The sequence below is a fragment of the Eschscholzia californica genome, unplaced genomic scaffold (assembly GCF_041429995.1).
Source record: "Eschscholzia californica isolate CP2 unplaced genomic scaffold, dmEscCali1.0.p SCAF_4, whole genome shotgun sequence".
NCBI lineage: Eukaryota > Viridiplantae > Streptophyta > Magnoliopsida > Ranunculales > Papaveraceae > Eschscholzia > Eschscholzia californica.
Window position 1 is genome coordinate 6656313 of NW_028238461.1, and position 22299 is coordinate 6678611.

Genomic DNA, 22299 nt, shown 5'->3' on the forward strand with positions numbered 1-22299 from the left:
TACTTATATAGACTTGCATGGAGGCGGTGAATCACCGTCCTAAAGGAGGCCACATGGCAAGGTTGTTAATTGAATCTTTCTAATCATAGCGGAAATGTTCGTGTCTTAAGAAAATACAATAAGATATTAAGCACGATTTGGCCTTCCGTGTAACCACATTTCTTTCAGTCTCTCAAATATAGTTTAGCTCAAGGGCGGGCATACATATGCAAAACCTCCCACTTCGAAGATCAAGTTGCAGTGCTCACTCGGATCCACCATTCTGCATACCTTTAAGTCATGACAAAGCCCAAGATGCTTAAGTGATTCTTGTCGTCCTCACGTGTCAGGGTTCAAGTTCAAACGCCATTTCAGATCTACCTCTATTTTGGTTTCTCTAATGCATATTCAGGAATCCAACACGTGTCACTCACATCAATCAATTGACTTCTTTGTATGGTCAAGACTGACCAATATTTGACTCAACAATAAGTGTAATGTGTTGTAATATATTATATTACATTTATTATATATTGTACATTATACACACTACAAATTATAACATGTCATATGATATGTTAAACACCACACATTTTTTGGTGTTTATAGTTTGTTATATCATTGGTGTTTATAGTTTGTTATATCACTCTACAAACTATCATTATATAATAAAATATTATAACAGTAATATATTTTATTATTAATATATATAATAACAATACCATACGTATTAATATTTACGTATTTAGCGGTATTTTGTTTAAAGTCTCAAAAGATATAAAACGGAAGTGCTAGAATCACACTAACAAAAGAAGTTACCCAGCTGATGTAACAGTTGTGATATTCATCTTTCAACGTATGTGATTTAGTCAAACTTTCAAACCACAACCGCCACATCAGTTGGACAATTTTTTTTGTCAAAATGGTTGTGATTTTAGCATTCCCGATATAAAATCTATGAGAGTCTGAAGTGCAAGAAATTTCTTCCACAATGTCAATGAAAATGACAAAACGTCAAATGCCCATGGATTCAAAATCAATGAAATGTCCATGGGCTCTCTAATGTCAAAAGAAGTCTTGAAAATATTTCATAAACATAAAGTCTATGAGAATCCTCATCCACTACCACCTCTTATTTTACCAAGAGCCATGATTTAATGAACTTGATCTAAAAAACAAAGTTGTTTTTTAATCAACCTAGATTTTCACGAAAGGATACAATATTCTTACATCCATATCTAATCACAAACTCAATCTTAGATATCATAGTTTCAACTCGAAGTTAGATTATTTTTTTAATCAAAGGTTTTTCTTTGTTTCATCTATGTCATTAAAAGGGGTTTTGTTAAGTATGTACAATGCCCATTTTTTTTTTTTACCTTTTGTAGACCTTGTTTTCCGTTGCCTTTTAAAAAGATTAATTTATATCGTCCAAATTATGAATATACATGCACATGTTAGAACCAACATTAATTTGCACAAATTTCGCAATAAAAGATTATTTTTACCTAACTAGTGAAACATAGTGGACCCAAACGATTTTTTTTAGTTATATACTTTATCTAACATACAATAATTTGTTATCTTACACATAACCTGACAATCAGTAAAAATACAATTGTTTCACGTTTGGTGCTAATTATATTTAGTAATAGTAGTTTCACATCATTTTTTTGATCAAGTAAATTTAGAGAATGTAGGCATGTACGTACATAATCTGAGTATTATCTTATTTAATCACACCTTTGCTTGTAATTCTAATCCAAGATTAGCTCATGCATCAAAACAAAATGTGAATAAGTTTATTTTTTAAGAAAACAATCATACATCAATATTGAAATTAACATAGTAAGCTACATATTATGGCATATTATGAAGCCACAGGATAAAACTTTGTAATCTCTTCTCTACTAATTTTGAGTGCTCCTAGCATCTCTTATTACCCCCACTTTGTAGGAGAAGTAGAGTAAGCTTAGTTAATAAAGAATAAGCAAACATAGGAAAAAGGCCAATTTTTCTTAATCCAACTTTACAGCAAAAACATGAAAGTTAATCCATGAGAGTCTATGAAAGTCCATGAAATTTCTCCCAAAATGTCAATGACAATGACAAAATGTCAATTGACCTTGTCGGCATGGATTCAAAATCCATAAAGATGTCCATGGACTCTCTAATGTCAACAAAAGTCTTGAAAAATGTTCATGAACTTGATGTCCATGAGAGAATCCTCACTCAAGAGCAATGATTTAATTAACTTGATCTCAATCAAAGTGAAAGCTTTTTAACCAACCTAAATTTTCACAATATGATACAATATTCTTACATGGATAATGCTACTCAGACTCCTATAGTACAGTCAAAGTCAAGAATGTAAGAATTTTGAGGGTGTGGGTTTTATTCACCTCTACCAAAATAAAGATCTACAAATCTTTAACCAAATAGTGCCTACATTCTTGACTTGTCTGTACTTTGGGAGTTTGAGTAGCATTATCCTTCTTACATCCATATCTAATCAAAGGTTTTTCTCTGTTTCATCTATGCCATTAAGAGGAGGTCTGTTAAGTATGTATAGTGTTCAATTTTTTTTTTCCTTTGTAGACCTTATCTTCCCTTGGCTTTAGAAAGAGTAATTTATATCGTGCAGATTGTTGATATACATGCACATGTTAAGTATTATGTATCGCCCACCCTGGTTTGCACAAATTTCGTAAGCAAAAATTATGTTTTACCTAACTAGTGAAACATAGTGGACCCAAATGCTTTTTTTTTTTTTGTTATATACTTTAGGTAACCTACAATAATTTGTTTTCTTACACGTAACCTGCAGTAAAAATGCAATTGTTTCACGTTTGTTGCTAATTATATTTAATAATAGTAGGCATGGACATAATCTGAGCATTATCTTATTTAATTACATCTTAGCTTGTACTTCTAATCTGAGATTAACTCATGCATCAAAACAAATATTTATTTTTAAGAGAACAATCATACATCAATATTGAAATTAACATATTAAGCCACACATAATGGTATATTATGTAGCCACAGGAGAAACTTTGGTATTCTCTTCTCTAGCTACTAAAACATTTTGAGTAATCCTAGCATCTCTTATTACCTCCATTCTATTTTACTTTTTTGCATAGAATTCAGCCTCCATTCTATAACATGTCATATGATATGTTAAACACCAAACATCTTTTGGTGTTTATAGTTTGTTATATCACTCTACAAACTATATTTTTATTACCTTTAACAAAAAAAAACTATATTTTTATTATATAATAACAATATCATACATATTATTATTTACGTATTTAGCGTTATTTTGTTTAAAGTCTCAAAAGATATAAAACGGAAGTGCTAGAACCACATTGACAAAAGAAGTTACCCAGCTGATGTAATAGTTGTGATATTCATCTTTCAACGCATGTGATTTAGTCAAACTTTCAAATCACAACCACCACATCAGTTGGACAATTTTTTTTTGTCAAAATGGTTGTGATTTTAGCATTCCCGATATAAAATCTATGAGAGTCTATGGAAGTGCAAGAAATTTCTTTCAAAATGTCAATGAAAATGACAAAACGTCAAATGCCCATGGATTCAAAATCAATGAAATGTCCAAGAGTCATGATTTAATGAACTTGATCTCAAACACAAAGTTGCTTCTTAATCAACCTAGATTTTCACGAAAGGATACAATATTCTTACATCCATATCTAATCACAAACTCAATCTTAGATATCATAGTTTCAGCTCGAAGTTAGAATATTTTTTTAATCAAAGGTTTTTCTTTGTTTCATCTATGTCATTAAAAGGGGTTTTGTTAAGTATGTACAATGTCCATTTTTTTTTCCTTTTGTAGACCTTGTTTTCCGTTGGCTTTTAAAAAGATTAATTTATATCGTCCAGATTATTAATATACATGCACATGTTAATTTGCACAAATTTCGCAATAAAAAATTATTTTTACCTAACTAGTGAAACATAGTGGACCTAAACGATTTTTTTAGTTATATACTTTATCTAACATACAATAATTTGTTTTCTTACACATAACCTGACAATCAGTAAAAATACAGTTGTTTCACGTTTGGTGCTAATTATATTTAGTAATAGTAGTTTCACATCATTTTTTTGATCAAGTAAATTTAGAGAATGTAGGCATGTACGTCCATAATCTGAGTATTGTCTTATTTAATCACATCTTTGCTTGTACTTCTAATCCAAGATTAGCTCATGCATCAAAACAAAATGTGATTAAGTTTATTTTTTAAGAAAACAATCATACATCAATATTGAAATTAACATATTAAGGTACATATTATGGTATATTATGAAGCCACGAGATAAAACTTTGGTACTCTCTTCTCTACTAATTTTGAGTGCTCCTAGCATCTCTTATTACCACCACTTTAGTAGGAGAAGTAGAGTTAGCTTAGTTAATAAAGAATAAGCAAACATAGGAAAAAGGCCAATTTTTCTTAATCCAACTTTACAGCAAAACACATGAAAGTTAATCCATGAGAGTCTATGAAAGTCCATGAAATTTCTGCCAAAATGTCAATGACAAAATGTCAATCGACGTTGTCTACATGGATTCAAAATCCATAAAGATGTCCATGGACTCTAATGTCAACAGGAGTCTTGAAAAATGTTCATGAACTTGATGTCCATGAGAGAATCCTCATCCACTGCCACCCCTTAATTCTCAAGAGCCATGATTTAATTAACTTGATCTCAATCAAAGTGAAAGCTTTTTAACCAAACCTAGATTTTCACAATATGATACAATATTCTTACATCCATATCTAATCAAAGGTTTTTCTCTGTTTCATCTATGCCATTAAGAGGAGGTATGTTAAGTATGTATAGTGTCCAATTTTTTTTCCTTTGTAGACCTTGTCTTCCCTTGGCTTTAGAAAGAGTAATTTATATCGTGCAGATTGTTGATATACATGCACATGTTAAGTATTATGTATCGCCCAACCTGGTTTCCACAAATTTCGTAAGCAAAAATTATGTTTTACCTAACTAGTGAAACATAGTGGACCCAAATGCTTTTTTTTTTTTTGTTATATACTTTAGGTAACCTACAATAATTTGTTTTCTTACACATAACCTGCAGTAAAAATGCAATTGTTTCACGTTTGTTGCTAATTATATTTAATAATAGTAGGCATGGACATAATCTGAGCATTATCTTATTTAATTACATCTTAGCTTGTACTTCTAATCTGAGATTAACTCATGCATCAAAACAAATGTTTATTTTTAAGAGAACAATCATACATCAATATTGAAATTAACATATTAAGCCACACATTATGGTATATTATGTAGCCACATGAGAAAACTTTGGTATTCTCTTCTCTAGCTCCTAAAACATTTTGAGTAATCCTAGCATCTCTTATTACCTCCATTCTATTTTACTTTTTGCATAGAATTCAGCCTCCATTTTAATTGGAGAGGTAGAGTAAACTTAGTTGTTAAACAATAAACAAACATAGGAAAAAGGCCAAAAATTTCTTAATCAAAATTTACAGCAAAAACATGAAAGATAGAGAGAGAGTTGGGTTTTTCTCCTGAAATGTATTAGGTAGTAGGGCAAGTCATCCCAAAAGTCTTATTCCACCCATTAAAATATCTCTCTTGAAGTCCCTTTCCATTATCTCTCACATTCCTTATCACACATCAACATAAGAGACTCTAATGGCATATCTCTCTTGGTTCTTCTACACCAACCACTGTATGATAATAAAGAGGAAGTAATATACTATTGAATATAGTTAAATAGAGAGAGAGAGAATGAGAATAAATAAAGAATGGTAGAGAGAAAAACTATTTTAAACACATAAATACCCATCTCTACAAACACTTTCTTCTTCTACAAACACTTGCCCTTGTTTGTTCTCTCCCAGAGGTAGTAATCCGATCTAAAAAAACCTAAATTTGATATTTTCCTTTTGAACCCTAAGTTTGTTTTTGTTTTTTTTTTTTTTTTTCAGATTTCAAAGACGGATTTCCCAAATCAAGAAAGGGAGATATCATCATCTCCTCCAAGTGGAAGAAAGATGGGTAGAGGAAAGATTGAAATAAAAAAGATTGAAAACACAACAAATAGACAAGTTACTTTTTGTAAACGTCGTAATGGACTATTGAAAAAAGCTTATGAATTATCAGTTCTTTGTGATGCTGAAGTAGCTCTTGTTGTCTTCTCAAATCGTGGTCGTCTCTATGAGTATGCTAACAACAGGTTACTTTCTCTCTCTAGATCTCATTCTCTGATGATCACTTATAACTTGTCTAATGTTTTTGGTGTTGTGGGTTGGAGCTACAAGTGAACCAAATCACTAATTTACACAAACAACTTTAGAATTTTAACCTAAAAGTACTGTTTTTAATGGTAGATCTTCTAAAGTATTTATAGAGTGAGATCATTTTATGTGGTTTTGAGTTGAGCTTGATGATTAATTCTAACAAAGATTTGTTTATCTTTCTGTTTCTTTGTTTAGATGGATAGATCTGTGATTCTTTTCTCAAGATGTTTCTAGGGTTAGTCAATGAAGCATTTGGGGAATCCATATATTTTCTCTCTCTAAAACCTTTGTTCTCTTCATCATCAACCACAGTCTCTCTCTCTCTCTCTCTCTCTCTGTTGTCCTTCAATTTTCTTTGACACTTCCTTAATAAGAGTCATTTCAAGAAAGAAAGATAGGGTTAAATCAATCTGTCCCTCAATAAACAAAACAAAAACAAATTTAGGGTTTCAAAAAAAAAAAAAATCTTTCTTTCACATGGTTTCTGTAAAATTAAAAATACATCCAATCAACCCTTAATTCGTTATTTAGGGTTTTCCATCATATCTCTTGATCAGAATCAAACTGAGGGTTTTACTAAAAAAAAAAAAAAAATTAAAAATCTAGGTCAGAATCTTTGATTACTTCATACAAGATAATTTAGTTCTTATCAAGAAATTTAACTACTGACAAAACCTAATAAAGTAGTACTTGATGATCTCTAAAATTGAGAAATTTATCTTTGAAATGAAATCTTTACTCTATCAGTTTAAACATACATCAATCTCCAGTTTAAATTTTGATTTTCTCAATTCTCACTTATTGCTTCTTATTTGAACTGGTAAAGAACTAAAATCCAACCAAGAGAAAGTTAGAGAGAGAAACTAATATCCACCAATTAGGTTAAATCATAAAGAGTACGTACAATTATGGCTAACGTCACCTCACTGTTCGCTTACTTTTTCAGAGACTACTACAAGGTTTGTCTTAGTGAGAGAAAATAGGTTTTTTTTTAGAGAGAGAGAAAGAGGAATGGAGGGTACTGTAAGTCTGTAACCTAATTAGGTTTCTGTCTTTCAAAGTTTTCATTGGGAAAAGAAAAAATTAGGGTTAGGGTTTTGATTTTAGGGCTTCGAGGTGTGTAAAAGATGAGCTTGGGTTGATATTGTCTACTGGGCAATAGATTTAAGAAACGTGTAACGAATCTAGCGGTTAATTTGAAATAACCAATCATAACGTAGCAGTTGTTCCAGCTTGGCAGTAGTTCGACGAAGTTAAGGTAAAATGAGCTAGGGTAAGATAGAGTTTTGAATAGGATTTAGCCAATCATCGTATGTCGGGAATATATGGTAACGTGGTGGGGTGTCATTATATTATTGGCTACTTCCTATTTTAACATTAGCAAACTTTGGCTATTGTGGTGCTTAATTTTCTATTTTATGGTTGTTGATACTATTACAAAAGACTATTATATTATAGAAACAGTAAGTGTTGAAGTCTTTAGGTGGGTGTTTTTGCTAGAAACCAAACTGTGCCTCTAGACTTGTCTGGAGCTCTACAAATTATAACATAGCCGATGACAACTTGTCTCCAAAGGTAGGAGATTGTAATAGTCCTTCATCACTTCGGAAAGCATCAGAATCTGAGATATATGTATGTGCAACTTAGTAAATATTGAAGCTTATAGGGTGAGCATGTGGAGTCGTCGCAAAGAAAAAAAAAATCTCATACTCATAAATTTGGGTCTGGGTTAATTTATAATATAAAATATTTGTTGGTCATGTTTTGTTGATATTTAGTCATTTTAAACATTCTGGTTGGACTTGTGGAACCTCGTGCATATCTCAAGTGATAATTCATTTTAAACATTTAATTAATTTTAAGTGATTAATATTCGATGCGATAAACAAAATTACATTTTAGAATAAATTACTTTTGTTAAAATGTTTTGAAAAGAAAATAGAAATGTAAAGAAAGAAATTTCTTCTCAATAGTTAAAATTTCACTATAGAAATATTTTGGTTTTATTCAACATAGTGAAGATCTTTTTTAAGGATATGTAGTGAAGATTGAGCCAACAACTTTTGGCTACAGTAGTTACCAAGTTGGTTTTCACCTTACAGGTTTTGGTTCGAGACACGAATACATACATTATTACGTTTCAGAAAAAATATAATGGAGATTGAGTAAATTTATGTCTTGTTATCTTTTATGTCATTCATTACATTTTATTTAAAGTGAAGGATATTGTAGTAAATTACATAAATATAACTATTTAGCTAAATCTAAACCATCTAATATCTTTGCTTAACAAATCTAAAAAATTAGTGAATTTGAATGGTACACATTGCTTGTGGAGTTCCTTATTTTTTTTTCTTGAGCCATGATATAATAAGCTAGGCCTCAAATATCCCAGTTTGCTCTTAAGTTCTGCAAGAATTAATAATTTGATTGTGTGTGCAGTGTAAGATCAACAATAGAAAGGTACAAGAAGACTTGTGCAGATCCCTCTAATTCTTCTTTATGTTCTTCGGAGGCCAATATTCAAGTAAGTTCCTTTTCGTTTATCTTTTTTCCGGCTTTCTCTATTTTGATCATTCTCATTGTTATAATAGTCACCAAGGCCAACGTTACACGTAATAAGCCGTTCACTTTGGTATCTGATACGGGTATTAGTACGTGGTACACTACCATCTTCATTATGTAGTAACGTAAGGATAAAGATCAATAACGTAGTCCCTCTTTCTCTTTTTCTCCCTTTGGTTATTGCAGTTCTTCCAACAAGAAGCGTCCAAGCTTCGTCAACAAATTGCGATTTTACAAAACTCAAACAGGTGAATGTGACACAGAACGAGAAAAACAATTTCATATAATATCATCCCTTTGAAATTATTGGGATACAGATTTTAGTAACATATGTTTTGTTATTCAGGCATTTGATGGGTGAATCACTTAGCTCCATGAATGTTAAAGAACTGAAGCAACTCGAAACTAGATTAGAGAAAGGCATTAGCAGAATTCGCTCCAAAAAGGTCCTTTTTTTTTATTTGTTTTAGAAAAACTAGTTTGAATTCTTTTCAATTTTCACATCAAAATATGCATGCTTTTATTCTAACAATATCATTGCTAACTTCATCAGAATGAGCTATTGTTTGCTGAAATTGAGCTCATGCAAAAGAGGGTAAGTGTATATGTTCAATTACTACGTGAATCCGTTCGATCTTTTTATTTTTCATGAATTCCTTTTATTTGCTACTTGTGTGTCTTCTTTTCAGGAGATTGATTTGCAGAATCATAACATGTATCTCAGATCAAAGGTCTCTCTCTTTCTCTCTCCCATAGTCAACAGAGATGTAATAACCTCTTGTAAATGTGAAATATGTATGTATGTCTAGATAGCTGAGAAGGAGAGAGCTGAACAGCATATGAGGCTCACACCGGGGAACGAATACAACGACATGATTTCTAGAAACTTTCTTCAAGTAAATTTCCTTCAATCATCGAATCACCAATACTCTCACCAAGAGCAGACATCCCTCCAACTTGGGTAATAACTATTATTTCATCACTTCAATTTCCTCATTTAGACGGTATTTATAGAGTTTGGTTAATCGTATAATTAAAAGATTCAATAAAATGGTGGTCTACTGGTATGAGATTTACTACAAGTTCTTTGGTTGTTGGAAGAAAATAACAGCACCTTAAGAATATAAATTGACATGAAAACCCTAAAGAATTAGGGCACCCTCAAGAAAATATATGAGAAGTGAAAAATATTGTGTCTAGTACACCTCTCCACTTAGCTAGAGCAAGTTGTAAAAAAAGTAAAAAGGGTTATGAGTAGTTGTATAAACTACTACTGATAACAAAATCAAAAGCATGCATGTAATTAGGGTTAGTGAGGTAAGATAATTCTTCTTTAAGCTTCTTAGGTAATTCTAATCATAGCCAGCTTAGTGACCAAAAATGCTAGGTAGTTTCGATCATGACAAGGGTCTTGTTCGGCTAGTCCAGATTCCTGAGCCAACCAAGTGACTCTTGAGGGAAAGGTTAACCATGTTTTTACTCTTCGGTTCATTATTTAGTTAAGAAACCAAGTAGATGCTCAAGAAAATGGAAGAACTCAGTCAAGATAAGCAAACAAGTCGATCTCAGGCTACCCCTGAACTAGAGTCTAGAGCTGTGCTACAAGCCCAACTGCGTAGGCGAAGGGTCGTTCACCTAGAGCACTTGCATATAAAACATCTCTTTTGAGGGGTCGATCAACTCGATAATAATATGTTGTTTATGTGTTATTTCTTTCACAGAATATGATCTTTTTGAAAGAAGAAATGCAACTAATTGAGATTCTGATACCCATCTTCTTCTTCTACTTTATGCAGTTGATGATATTTGAAGAACTAAAGAAATAAAAAGCTAAAATGAGGTTCATTTTGCCACTCTTTCATATATGAAGATCATTAAGTACTTTTCAATCCCTCTAAGCTAGAAATATATGAGATTGTTAATTAAGACCCAAGAGGCCTTAGTATCAACTCAACTGATGAGTGCCTTTTTAGCATATCTCTCTCTAGAGATATGTATAAGACTCATCATGATCATCTCTGTGTGTCCTTGATATTTCCATAAATTAATATACATGTACAATATGTACTTTCTTCTCCTCATCTTCAAAGGTTCAATTTCTAAATGCTCGTATATCCTACCATCTTTTGGGTGGAAAATGCTAAGTTTACTAGTCAGTGTAAAAACACATTATGTTCTTTATCATATTGAAAAATGGGACCGACCATAGGTCGAACGCTGATGTGGACAACTTCCATTGGATGAACCCTATTGAGAGAGAAACAACCTGTCTAATGGGAAACGACCACAGTCGCATTCGCCCTGTGGTCGGCTCCATTTTTGGGTTGTAGTATTACTGTATCCTATTTGTCCATGAAACCATTGACATGACAATGGAACACTTTCTGAAGGAGGTAATAATGTAGAAAATAGGGTAAATATAGTATTTAAAACGGCTAGATTTTGCTCCTTACGTGTGGCGCGGTTAGCCTAACACGTGTTTATTTTTTCTGGTGACGTGGAGCATATGTGACTTTTAAGCCCATCACGTGTGAACCTAGTTCTGATATCATGTTAAGTTTGTAGTCATCCAGCTGAAAACTAATTGGAAATGACTGGAGAGGACCTAGACATTATATTCTTGATTGCTAGATGACCCTTCTCCCATGTGGGACTATTCCCACACTTAATTTCATAGTGTACAAATATAAAAATCTCTGTATGCGACATTCTTTTTATGTTCAAAAGTTACATTAAAGACATGGTGTATATGAAAAGAGTTATAGCCAAGTGAAAATAAACATGGAAACTTGTTTTTATTCAATTATGAGCAGAAATTATAACAGATAAATCTATAAAATAAACATGTAAACTTGATTCAAGACCTTTCAACTTTTGAAGTTACATATAACTACTGAACCAAACCGTGTGCGTTTTTCTTCGTATCTAACTAGCCAACAGCATTACCATAATACCATCAATTTAGACTTGGGCTAGATTACGAATATCATAAGGATAAGCGTCCGAAGGAGATTGTGCACTATAAGCTCTTCTTCCAACAATCACATTAGCAGCTTCAGTTGGATGAAAAGCATCCCAAAACAGATACTCATTCCTGTTCCTGCATGGAGTTTGAAGAGGTAAACATGTAATTTGACCATTATTCCTTCCCACTCCACAACATCCTGCATTTGTAACCCTAAAACCTGAAAATTAACACCCCAAAACTATTAAAGTTAACATCCAAAAACTATGAATAGAAGGAGGAGCTTTATGATTATAAAGGTGATAGTACCAAAGGCAGAAGGGTTTTTCTGTATATCTTCGAACATTCCATAAGTGTTGATAAAGATAAATTTTGAGCCTGCAAGATTGTTGAAGTTGTCGACGAGTGATTTAAGCTTTTCATTGAATATTCGGTTCGCACTGTTGATTTTTTCGATGCATTGAACACCATTTGGGCTTTTTTGAGCTAGTTCATTTGGACTGCAACCTATTGGACCTAGACCAATCAATGCAACCTTCTTTGCTCCATAATCATACAAAGTCTACAAACATAAAATGTCAAGTGAGTTTTGGAATGGTTAATTATTTTCAATTGTTTCTTTACTGTTTGTAATTGTGAAATGGTTCATAATCAATAGTTATATCCCCCCCTTTACCTAATTAAGTTTGTCACGATTCTGCGAGCCTAAGGGTCCGACAAAACAACATTTTTGTCTCAAGATAGGCATGGTTACGTATAAGGGTCTATTCCGATTCTTTTTAAAACAGGAGCACTAAATGGTCCGACGTCCAACCCGTTTGTACACTTGCACCCTCACATGAGGGTAAGGTTGAAACCCAACCCGCTCCAACTCACTCCCTCGTGTGAGGAGTAACCGTGCAAGTGTACAAACGGGTTGGTCGTCTATACACTCAGAATTTTGTTTTTCAAATTTTAATCGATGTATATGGATAATATATATATATATATATATATATATATATATATATATATATATATATATATATATATAGCTCTAGTAATTAAAATTAACTTACTCTAAGTTGTTGAGAATATTGATTAGCTAAAACATCTGCATATTGCTCCGGAGTGTAACGTTGACTTGTTGAGTATAACGTAGGCATAAAGTAGTTGTTGAGATAGTCATTGCTACCCATACCGACGGTGTAGATACACTGACTCAAGTAATTCGCTGCAGAAGTCTCGTTACCAAGTATTCGTACAACTTGTGATACTAAATTCTTGTAATTGTTCACTTGTCCATTCATACTCACCCTACCTCCCTGTGAAAATAACAATGGCTCATAAGAAGTACAAACAATGGCTCATAACAGTTAAAATACAATCAACGGCATGGGGGTTTGAAGAGATAAACATCTTAAATTACTGGTAGAAAGGTATTCGAATTTTTACCAATTGTCGGCCAGTTTCATCCCTAATGCCGGCTGCAGCAGATGCAAAGTTCACACCTCCAAGTATATCTTTGCCTCTTGTACTTGCATATGGAGGAATATAATGGTCAAAACCTAACAATTCAGCTGCAACAAAACCCAAAAAACAGGAAGATCAAGGGTTAGATGTGGATTTTAGAGTCACTCAAATGGTACATACCTTTGTTATTATTTATTTTTCTTTCTAAACTAGATCTGAAATCTGACTCGAGGTTTAATTGACTGGAATCAAATTTCATACTGTATATTTGAGTCAGACGAGTCAAATTCATGTTTGAGGATGAGGAAAAAAAAACAAGAATGGACACCTAACTCCCATTGACATTTCAAGTCAAATGACCTAGACAAGTATTATGTGGGCACCCTCATATTCAAATGAATAGTATCTCGTAATTAATGAGCTAGAGAGAGGGAGATAAGGTTACCAAGAACATCAGTGGCAGTCTTTCCATTACTAAACCTTCCAGTAGGTCCACCAGGGAAATCAATCCCGTAAGGCATGTAATTTGCTTTAGCAAGGGATGCAATTCTGTTGTTGTTCCCATTATCAACTAATGAGTCCCCAAATATAAAGTAACATGGAACTTGTGGGATTGCTTTAACCAACCCACCAAATAACAAGTTCATCATCAACATTACTATACCCACTACCCATACTTTATTACTAGCCATGAACAAAGAGAAAAATATCTATATATATATATAGATAGAGAGAGAGAGAGAGAGAGAGAGAGAGAGAGAGAGAGAGAGAGAGAGAGAGAGAGAGAGAGAGAGAGAGAGAGTGAGAGAGAGAGAGAGTAAATTGGAAGGAGAAGGGAAACACATATATAGAGAGATGGGGTGAAGGAGAAAAGAAGGCAAGAGTTGACTAAATTAGGTAGAAGCTAAGAAAGTAAAACTAGAGATGGGGAGAAATGGGACTTTTATAGTTGGAGGGTATTTGGTTTAATTGCATTAAATTTCACGCGCAGGACAGAATGGGGGGAGCAACTTGCCTAAATATCCTAATCCAAGGGGTATTTTATAAATATATTGTAGTTTGATTTTGGATGGCCCCACCACCATTCTTCTTTCACGCTGACAAAGGTTGTCGGCAGACTTCCAAGCTACCCTTAAAAAAACAAAATATAATCTTCTACTTCTCCTGCCACCACAACCTCCTCGGACTCCCGAGTCCCGTCACCACCTTCTACCACCACATTCTACCGCCACCTTCATTTCTCATTTTTCTCTCATTCTTTCCCCTTCTCTCTTCTTCTTAGAAAACTGTTTCTAAAATAAATTGGAATAAAGAGGAGTATTACTTCCAACATATAAGATGACAGATGCACTATTGACTATCCTAAAAGCATTATTTGTATCCTCTCAATCGAAATTACTTGAATGTTACTAGGCAAATTATTTTCCAGAGTATGACAAGCCTTTCGTAAAATTACACCAACTCACCAAATAATTTGTAGTGATTTCACGTTAGAAGCGTTAGAACTAACTGTTTATGGCAAAGAACTCTTCAACACAACAAACACAAAGAGTTTAATTCACAACTGATTATGGCAAATAATTTCTTCATTTTTGTCTCACCAAACGGTGGTTAGGGCTCACTTGTTGTTTGTAAATATCTCCTCCAAACTTATATCTATCCTGTATAAGGGCAGAGTCGAGGCAAACCCTAGCAACATCCGTCTTTTTTGTTATTTATTTGTTCTTCATATTCTTCCTAGTGGACACGATGGAAGCAATGGAGGAACCATTTGTGAATGGCGGTTCAAAAGGAGACGGCATGAAAAATAAAGAGACCACTTCTTTTAGAAATCACCCTTTTCATTTTACATAGGCCCCATATTAAGTGTAAGTAGGCTGCAAACTTAAACTCAATAAGTGTAAGTAATTGGTTAATAATTTTTCGTTGTATTATTATATATGAACTTTTTTGTTACATTTTTTCACGGTTTAGGTGACACTTCTAAGATGCTTTTGTAACATTTTATCTTTTAGAGACTGTTGGTAACGTTTTCGCAACACTTTTTTGTAACTACTGTTGTGACACAATCTCTAATATTTTTTTTTTTTATAGTTTTTGTGAACTTCGGTTACTTATTTTGTGACACTAATACGTTACACTTCCTTGTGATGATTTTATGACATTTCACTACAGCACTTTTGCGAAAGTTCTTCTGATGTTTTGCAATTTATTGTGACGCTTTGTACCACATTTTGTAATGCTTTCCGAATCGCAAATATGTGATAAGTCCAGACAAAATCTGAAAGACTGTAACGATAGAGATAATAATATGGATTTCATTTTTATAATATCTTTATTGATTACACGAGTCACATCAAACAAATGTACTAAACTCAATAATTGCCCAAGCGCTTAATTGCATAGAACAATGACGTTTGTCGAGAGTTATCATAATGATAACTTTATTTAGAACTACATAGATATTGTGTAGACAATTTGGAAGGTAAATTACAGCTCCGAATCTTCATCCAAAAACTCTTCCTAATGATTTAACCTAGAAGAAGTACACGACCGTTGGACTAACAATAATGTCATTATTTCGAAATTAGACCTGTGCCAGTCGGCGAATGTCATAAGGATATGCATCAGAAGGAGATTGAGCAATATAAGATCTTCTTCCAATAACCACATTAGCAACTTCAGTTGGATGGAAAGCATCCCAAAACAGATACTCGTTCCTGTTCGGACATGGTGTTTGGAGAGGTAGACATGTAATTTGACCATTGTTCCTCCCTACTCCACAACATCCTGCATTGGTAACCTTAATACCTGAAATTTAACATTCCATCATTGTTTAGTATTTCAGTATTACTATCCAAAAATACTATTTCAGTATTACTTTTACAGGGTCGGTCAATTCTGACAAACAAGGTATCGGTTATAAGTAAAGATTATTAATCTATCAAAGCCTTGGCTATACAGGATTGACCGACCCGTTCAGTGAGAGTTATGTCTAGTATCTATATATATAAACGGAGTGTATGGGAGAGAAAGAGTTTTGTTGATTATATAAACGAGAGCATACCATAGCTTGATGGGTTTTTCAAAATATCGTCGAACATTCCATAAGGATTAATAAAGATAAACTTGGCGTCTGCAAGATTGTTGTTGAAGTTGCTGACAAGTGATTTAAGCCTGTCATTGAATATTCGGTTCGCACTGTTGATTCTTTCCACACATTGAACACCATTTGGGCTGTTTTGAGCTAGTTCACTTGGACTACAACCTATTTGACCTATACCTATCACAGCAACCTTCCTTGCTCCATAATCATACAAAGTCTACAAAAAAGAAGAAAAACCCGAAAATGAGTGATTTGGTGCTACTTTAGAAATTTCAATTATCAATGGATTATTACCGTTTCCACTTATTGAACGATTAACGATAGCAAACATTGAATGACTATCTAAATATCTAATTAGGGTATCAATGAATAAGTTCCCAATATTCAAACTACTCAAAACCAACACCATTTTAAAGATCGGATTAGACTTATGTCTATTCTAACAAGTTTTTGACCTTTGATATATGTTCAAACGACGTATATAATAACCGTTTCGAGGTATAGTGATTCAATCATACCTTTAATTGCTGGGTATATTGATTAGCTAGAACATCTGCGTATTGCTCCGGGGTATACTGACGACTTGTTGAATAAACAAGAGGCATGAAGTAGTTGTTGAGATAGTCGTTGCTACCCATACCGACAGAATATATACACTTACTCAAGTAATTTGCTGCAGCATTTTCATTACCAAGTATGTTTACAACTTGTGAAACTAAGTTCTTGTAGTTATTTACTTGTCCATTCATGCTCACTCTGCCTCCCTGTCAACATAATAATAAGGGTATCCATTAGGTGTAAAGACATATAATAATAAATTTTCTTATAAGCATGTTACACGAAGTTATGACCATATACTTTGGTCATTTGGAGATTTTCAAGCAGTAAAATGAATGGTAATTTCTAGAAAAATAATAGTGAAGATTTTATTGGGTTGTTTTATTTTAACAAGAACTACGTAGATTTTTTCGAAAGTTATACCAGTTGTTGACCAGTCTCATCCCTAATGCCAGCTGCAGCGGATGCAAAATTTACACCTCCAAGTATATCTCTGCCTCTTGTATTTGCATATGGAGGAATATAATGATCAAACCCCAACAATTCAGCTACAACAAACCCAAAAGAGAATTGTTAGTTCTTCCTTTTACGCCTGTAATATTGTTAACATCGTTCTACGAAAATATGTAAAAGTGTGTAATATCCTATAGAGTGAAGAGAAATAGAAAGGGAATGAGCTTAATTACCAATAACATCAGTTGTAGTTTTCCCATTACAAAATCTTCCAGTTGGTCCACCTGAGAAATCAATTCCATAAGGCAAGTAATTTGCTTTAGCAATTGATGCAAGTCTATTGTTGTTCCCATTATCAACTAATGAATCCCCAAATATAAAGTAACATGGAACTTGTGGGACTGCTTTTACTAACACCCCAAATACCAAGTTCATCACTAACATTGTTATACTCACTACCCATACTTTCTTATTCTCACTAGCCATGAAGAGAGAGAAATAATTAAACAGAAATCTAGAGAGAAAAAAAGGTATAGAAAAGAAATGAATAGGCTGATGAGAGAAGTGTTGAGACATATTATATTGTTATATAGAGATGGGGAGGGAAGGGGATATGAAGGCAAGAATTGACTAAATCAAAGAAATACTACTAATATCTAAAAAGAGAAATTAAAACAAGAGATGGGAGAGTTTATTTTACAGTTGGAAACTAGATATGGAAGTGTTGACAAATTTTCCCTTTTACACTTGAAGGCTGGCCCTAGATAAAGTTGGTAGTTAGTTAGCATTAATTTTTCATTTTTTCTTTAAAGAAATAGCATTAAATTTCAATTAAACCAAACAACATGGCTTGTTCTATCAAGTACTCGAGGGATCTCTGGATCTATAGTGATACGTCAAGACCAGTGCATCGCGCACCCGTTAGACTTGTTGGACACTCGGTTACAAAAGAAAACTTAACTATTGGACGTGGCCTTCTCATACAGTCTTCCTGCCTATATGAATTTTATAATGTGGCAATTGACACGGATATATATGTCTTATACTTGTTCAAGTTTTTTTCGATGACTAAGATTGTACTTCTCAAATTTATCTGAAAAACTTATTTGAAAGAGTTCAGACTACGTTCACCTCCCAAATTTATCTTCAATAATTGAAATTAAACATGTAATAAAACTATCAGTTCCCAACAAATATAGATTATATGGGTGTATACTATATAAATGGGTTATATGATTTTGATTGGATGGTAGATAAATTGTATGGGTTACATGAGTTGTAGGCAGAATCCATCCCAAAATAAACTAAAATATAAAATATTAATGGTTGGCCAAATGCCATTATGACATATGGCTAAACTGTTCATGGCTATAAATTGTTATTGCAAAGAGATAATTGTTTTAAAATTTGTGGTGGAGCTCTCCATAGGTGCATTGCCTAATTTATTTTCTTTTGAGGTTTGAATATGATTTTTGTAATAAGTGAAAGGACCAAAAATTCGATTTTGTATTCATCATACTACTTTAATGATGTCGAAAATTGGGTATTGTTGGATTGGAGTCGATTTTGGTTCGACCCAACTCGTCAAATTCAGAAATGGAATACGCCATTGCGTTCGTCTCGTCAAACTCTTAAATTTAGAGCCAAGAATCACTCGAACCCGATTTCGGATAAATGAGAAATTCACGTTTAAAGTTTGGACGAAGATCGGTTAAGTTAGGGACTAAAACATCAAAACAAACAAGTTAAATTGGGGGTCGTTTGAGTAAAGCAAGCACGTCCAAATCTGGACGACTGGCATTCACTCAGCGGGATTTTACGAGATCTTACGGTTGTGCTTTGAAGTCCTTGGAACAACTTCAGGATGGGTCCATAAGCGTTGGATCCTCGCGGATCCAACGGAGCGCGTCACCTCCGCGTCGGGCAGTAGGTGGGCTAGCCCAAAGCTTCATCTAACAACCAGATTCCTCATCTGTTGGTCACATGTCGGTATGGATCGGATGGATAACGTTCTCTCCGCGTTGTAAAGCCAGATCTAACAGATCAGAAGGCAACCGACTTGGTTTTGGCACTTATTTCAAGTTGATTCCTCTTTTTGAAGAGATGTGTCATTATAACCCAAAAGACACATGCAGCTACTCGATTCCTATATAAACAATCTAAATTCATTCCATTCTTCATCCAATTCATTCTCCTCTTCTCTTCTTTTCTCTTCTTTTCTAAGATCAGTATTCTGGTGTGTCTGGAATATAATTATGATCTTAGAAATATTATAGTATATCTAGCATTCTGAAGAAAGAAGTCTCCGAGTAAATTCCGTCTATTCTCCTCTCACCTGAAATTAGTATTCTGGTGTGTTTGGAATATAATTCTTATTTTAGAAACATTCTGGTGTGTATGGAATTCCGAAGAGAGAAGTACTCAAGTGAGTCATAACATTTAAGTGTCTAGTAGATCCATTCACATCAGTCCAAGTGCTCATATTATTTACGAAGGTTCGCCCGCTTTCAAAATATAGAAGCACCATCTTAAATTCTGAAAGGATAGTCGTTGTATCCCGAAGGCATACACCCTAACCGTTGGTACTGTTACGAGGGTGTAAAATGTCTTAAGGAAAGAAAATTTATTCTCACCTCGACCCCATTCTTTTTGTCTATCTCGGATAATCCGAAAGAAGGATTACTGATAAGTCAGAATCCTATTGTTGTCTATCTAACTTAGAAAAATGAAGTTTCCTACTTCAACCAAAAATCTGTCTTCATCAAGACAAGACAGAGATAAACTGAACTCGAATCATAACCAGAAACAACATTGAGCTTATCACACAGTAAGATCAAATTCATTAATATTCCTCTTTATTCCTATCGTTCTGATGAAGTTCGGTGGGGGTATCTACTATCTACGAGGTACTTCGGGGACCACGTCAGTAGTGTGCAAGTATGAAAGAATTAAGCAATCAAAAAATCAAAACTTCTCGAAACATGATTTTTCATGTTGTATTTATAGGGTTGTATAGTCTCGATCGATAAACTGAGTTAGAAACTTAGGGGTGGTTGGGAGCCTCTTAGATGAGAGACACATACTTGTGTCTAAGGCATGGGGGTCAATCCCACGTGATATATTTTTCTAATGTCAGTAACGATTTTCTAACACGATCCTGCGTATCTTCACATGCCTACCTGTCATTTAGATGAATTATGCCGAGCTTTTAGTTCCCGGGGTCGTTGCTCTCAACCTCCTAGCTATATGTCTAGAGTTGAGTTAAGGAGCGAAATAGCTTGGATTCACCTTGTTTCGCATCTCTCAGCAAAAGCAGAGCTTAAACGCCGAAGAACTCATTACCGTCTCTCTCCAATCTTTTGAGGTAACGCTTAGGTGGTAGAGCATGACTCAAATTTATTCATCTGTCGTATCAACTGCATGATATTGCATTCTTGTGTTCTTGGCTCGTTGTTTGGTCAACATGCTGACTTCTGAACTAGTTAAGATTAACCAATATTTAGCTTAGCACAAGTTCCTCCACTTTTTATTTGAACAAACATAAGCTAAAGAGTTGTTAGACTCTATTATTATGGCTCTCAACTTATGATGGTCTAACGTGTATGATAAGAATAAATATTTGGCACGCAAGTAAATTAGTGAAGAAAATTGTACATGGGCAAAGCAGATTATTCTACTCTACAATCCTTCCTCTTGGATGTTTTGACCGAGTTTTATAGTCGTGCAAGGTTTACATGGAAAAACTCTTGTCGCGCTCCAGCAGATATGCATGCTCCGTTGCTTAGTCTAAATTTTGTATGTATTAACTTTTGATTGAGTAGCAACTCATGTTTGAGCACTGAAACGTCCATTCTTTGATTCGATTGGGCCACGTCGTTTTTATTCAATCGTCCTTTGGTACCCTTGAAACAGACAAATCTGATTATCCACAGGAAATCTTTTATACTTCAATGTAATGTATCCATAGGAAACTGATTATGGGGTTTTTTTTTTTTGAAGAGGGTAAAATAGATTTCATTAATTGCAAAGGTTGCAACTACAAAGAGAAAACAAGAAAAAAAGAAAAAGATTACATGCTAATTAGAGCATCCCAGCTAAAAACTAATTCTGAGAAGGTGGTGGAGGACTTCCATTCTTGGTTTGTAGACCAGTAAAAAAGGAGAGCTTTGATCGAAATTATAAGATTTTCTACCGATTTACATTTTTCTTCAAAGATCCTTGTGTTTCTCTCTTCCCATAAGCTCCAAATTATAGCATAAGGAACTCCATATCTCAAGAATTTTTTCCTATCAAGCGACTTTGGGAGGGTATTTGAGTCGACTAAGTCCTTGAAACGATTTGACGAATTAGAGAGCTTGATAAAAGATGGGGTAAGGGAGTTCCAAATCTGATTTGAGAAGGAACACGAAAAGAACAAATGATCAAGAGTCTCTTCTTCATGATTACAAAGAGCACACCTATTTGGGAAGATGAAACCTCTTCGCTTAAGAGTATCAAGAGTAGGAAGAGTTTGGAGATACGAAGCCCATAGAACAAAAGAGATCTTCGGAGGAATGACGTTATTCCATATATTCTTACTCGGAAAGTCTCTCTGGATGTTGGCTTTGTTCTTGGATGAGAAGAAATTTAAATGATGGTGATAAAAAGAGGAGACAGAAAACTCACCATTTTTGCTTGGAGTCCACGATCTGGTGGGAGAAGTTGAAGAATCCATAAGAGAGGTACTAGAGAGTTTAAGCAGCAGGTCTGTTGCCTTCATTGCTTCTGCTGCGGAACAGGTTCTTGAAAGATTTAAATCCCAATTATGAGAAGAGAAGTTACCGTTTATCACTTCTTCGATAGAGGCATCTTTAGTCTTAGAGAATTTCCAAATACTTTTGAAATCATCTTTTAGCGGAGTT

At 33.9% G+C, this 22299-nt stretch overlaps 3 protein-coding genes across 4 annotated transcripts; 1 reads left to right on the forward strand and 2 right to left on the reverse strand.

Annotated features, from left to right (window-relative positions):
• The first annotated feature begins 5470 nt into the window (after nucleotides 1-5470).
• Nucleotides 5471-10968, forward strand: LOC147542082 (agamous-like MADS-box protein MADS1). 2 transcript variants are annotated; one of them, XM_086633125.1, is made up of 9 exons: nucleotides 5471-5902; nucleotides 5988-6235; nucleotides 8742-8826; nucleotides 9051-9112; nucleotides 9211-9310; nucleotides 9418-9459; nucleotides 9554-9595; nucleotides 9674-9825; nucleotides 10661-10968. In XM_086633125.1, exons 2-9 carry the CDS (start codon nucleotides 6054-6056, stop codon nucleotides 10662-10664), a joined length of 669 nt encoding a protein of 222 aa, XP_086489251.1. In that variant the 5' UTR covers nucleotides 5471-5902; nucleotides 5988-6053; the 3' UTR covers nucleotides 10665-10968. The 2 variants fall into 2 exon arrangements, with proteins under 2 accessions (XP_086489251.1, XP_086489253.1); XM_086633127.1 differs by lacking the exon at nucleotides 10661-10968 and having other exon boundaries at nucleotides 5554-5902; nucleotides 9674-9829.
• A 673-nt stretch (nucleotides 10969-11641) lies between these two features.
• Nucleotides 11642-14058, reverse strand: LOC147542083 (GDSL esterase/lipase At5g45670-like). The gene is made up of 5 exons (XM_086633123.1): nucleotides 13727-14058; nucleotides 13264-13388; nucleotides 12888-13133; nucleotides 12139-12391; nucleotides 11642-12049 (listed from the first exon to the last, which is right to left on the reverse strand). Exons 1-5 carry the CDS (start codon nucleotides 13971-13973, stop codon nucleotides 11826-11828), a joined length of 1095 nt encoding a protein of 364 aa, XP_086489249.1. The 5' UTR covers nucleotides 13974-14058; the 3' UTR covers nucleotides 11642-11825.
• A 1523-nt stretch (nucleotides 14059-15581) lies between these two features.
• On the reverse strand, nucleotides 15582-18834 carry LOC147542084 (GDSL esterase/lipase At5g45670-like). The gene is made up of 5 exons (XM_086633124.1): nucleotides 17632-18834; nucleotides 17369-17493; nucleotides 16906-17151; nucleotides 16349-16604; nucleotides 15582-16092 (listed from the first exon to the last, which is right to left on the reverse strand). The coding sequence occupies exons 1-5, from the start codon at nucleotides 17972-17974 to the stop codon at nucleotides 15869-15871; spliced, it is 1194 nt and encodes a 397-aa protein (XP_086489250.1). The 5' UTR covers nucleotides 17975-18834; the 3' UTR covers nucleotides 15582-15868.
• Between the last annotated feature and the right edge of the window lie 3465 nt (nucleotides 18835-22299).

Coding starts and splice junctions, on each gene's coding strand:
- LOC147542082 (XM_086633125.1), top strand. CDS start 6,054: ATGGGTAGAGGAAAGATTGAAATAAAAAAGATTGAAAACACAACAAAT. Junction 6,236..8,741: donor TATGAGTATGCTAACAACAG/GTTACTTTCTCT, acceptor TTGTGTGTGCAG/TGTAAGATCAACAATAGAAA. Junction 9,460..9,553: donor TTGAGCTCATGCAAAAGAGG/GTAAGTGTATAT, acceptor TCTTCTTTTCAG/GAGATTGATTTGCAGAATCA.
- LOC147542083 (XM_086633123.1), bottom strand. CDS start 13,973: ATGGCTAGTAATAAAGTATGGGTAGTGGGTATAGTAATGTTGATGATG. Junction 13,134..13,263: donor ATGAAACTGGCCGACAATTG/GTAAAAATTCGA, acceptor TTATTTTCACAG/GGAGGTAGGGTGAGTATGAA. Junction 12,392..12,887: donor AATATTCTCAACAACTTAGA/GTAAGTTAATTT, acceptor TTATGTTTGTAG/ACTTTGTATGATTATGGAGC.
- LOC147542084 (XM_086633124.1), bottom strand. CDS start 17,974: ATGTCTCAACACTTCTCTCATCAGCCTATTCATTTCTTTTCTATACCT. Junction 17,494..17,631: donor AACTACAACTGATGTTATTG/GTAATTAAGCTC, acceptor GGTTTGTTGTAG/CTGAATTGTTGGGGTTTGAT. Junction 17,152..17,368: donor ATGAGACTGGTCAACAACTG/GTATAACTTTCG, acceptor TTATGTTGACAG/GGAGGCAGAGTGAGCATGAA.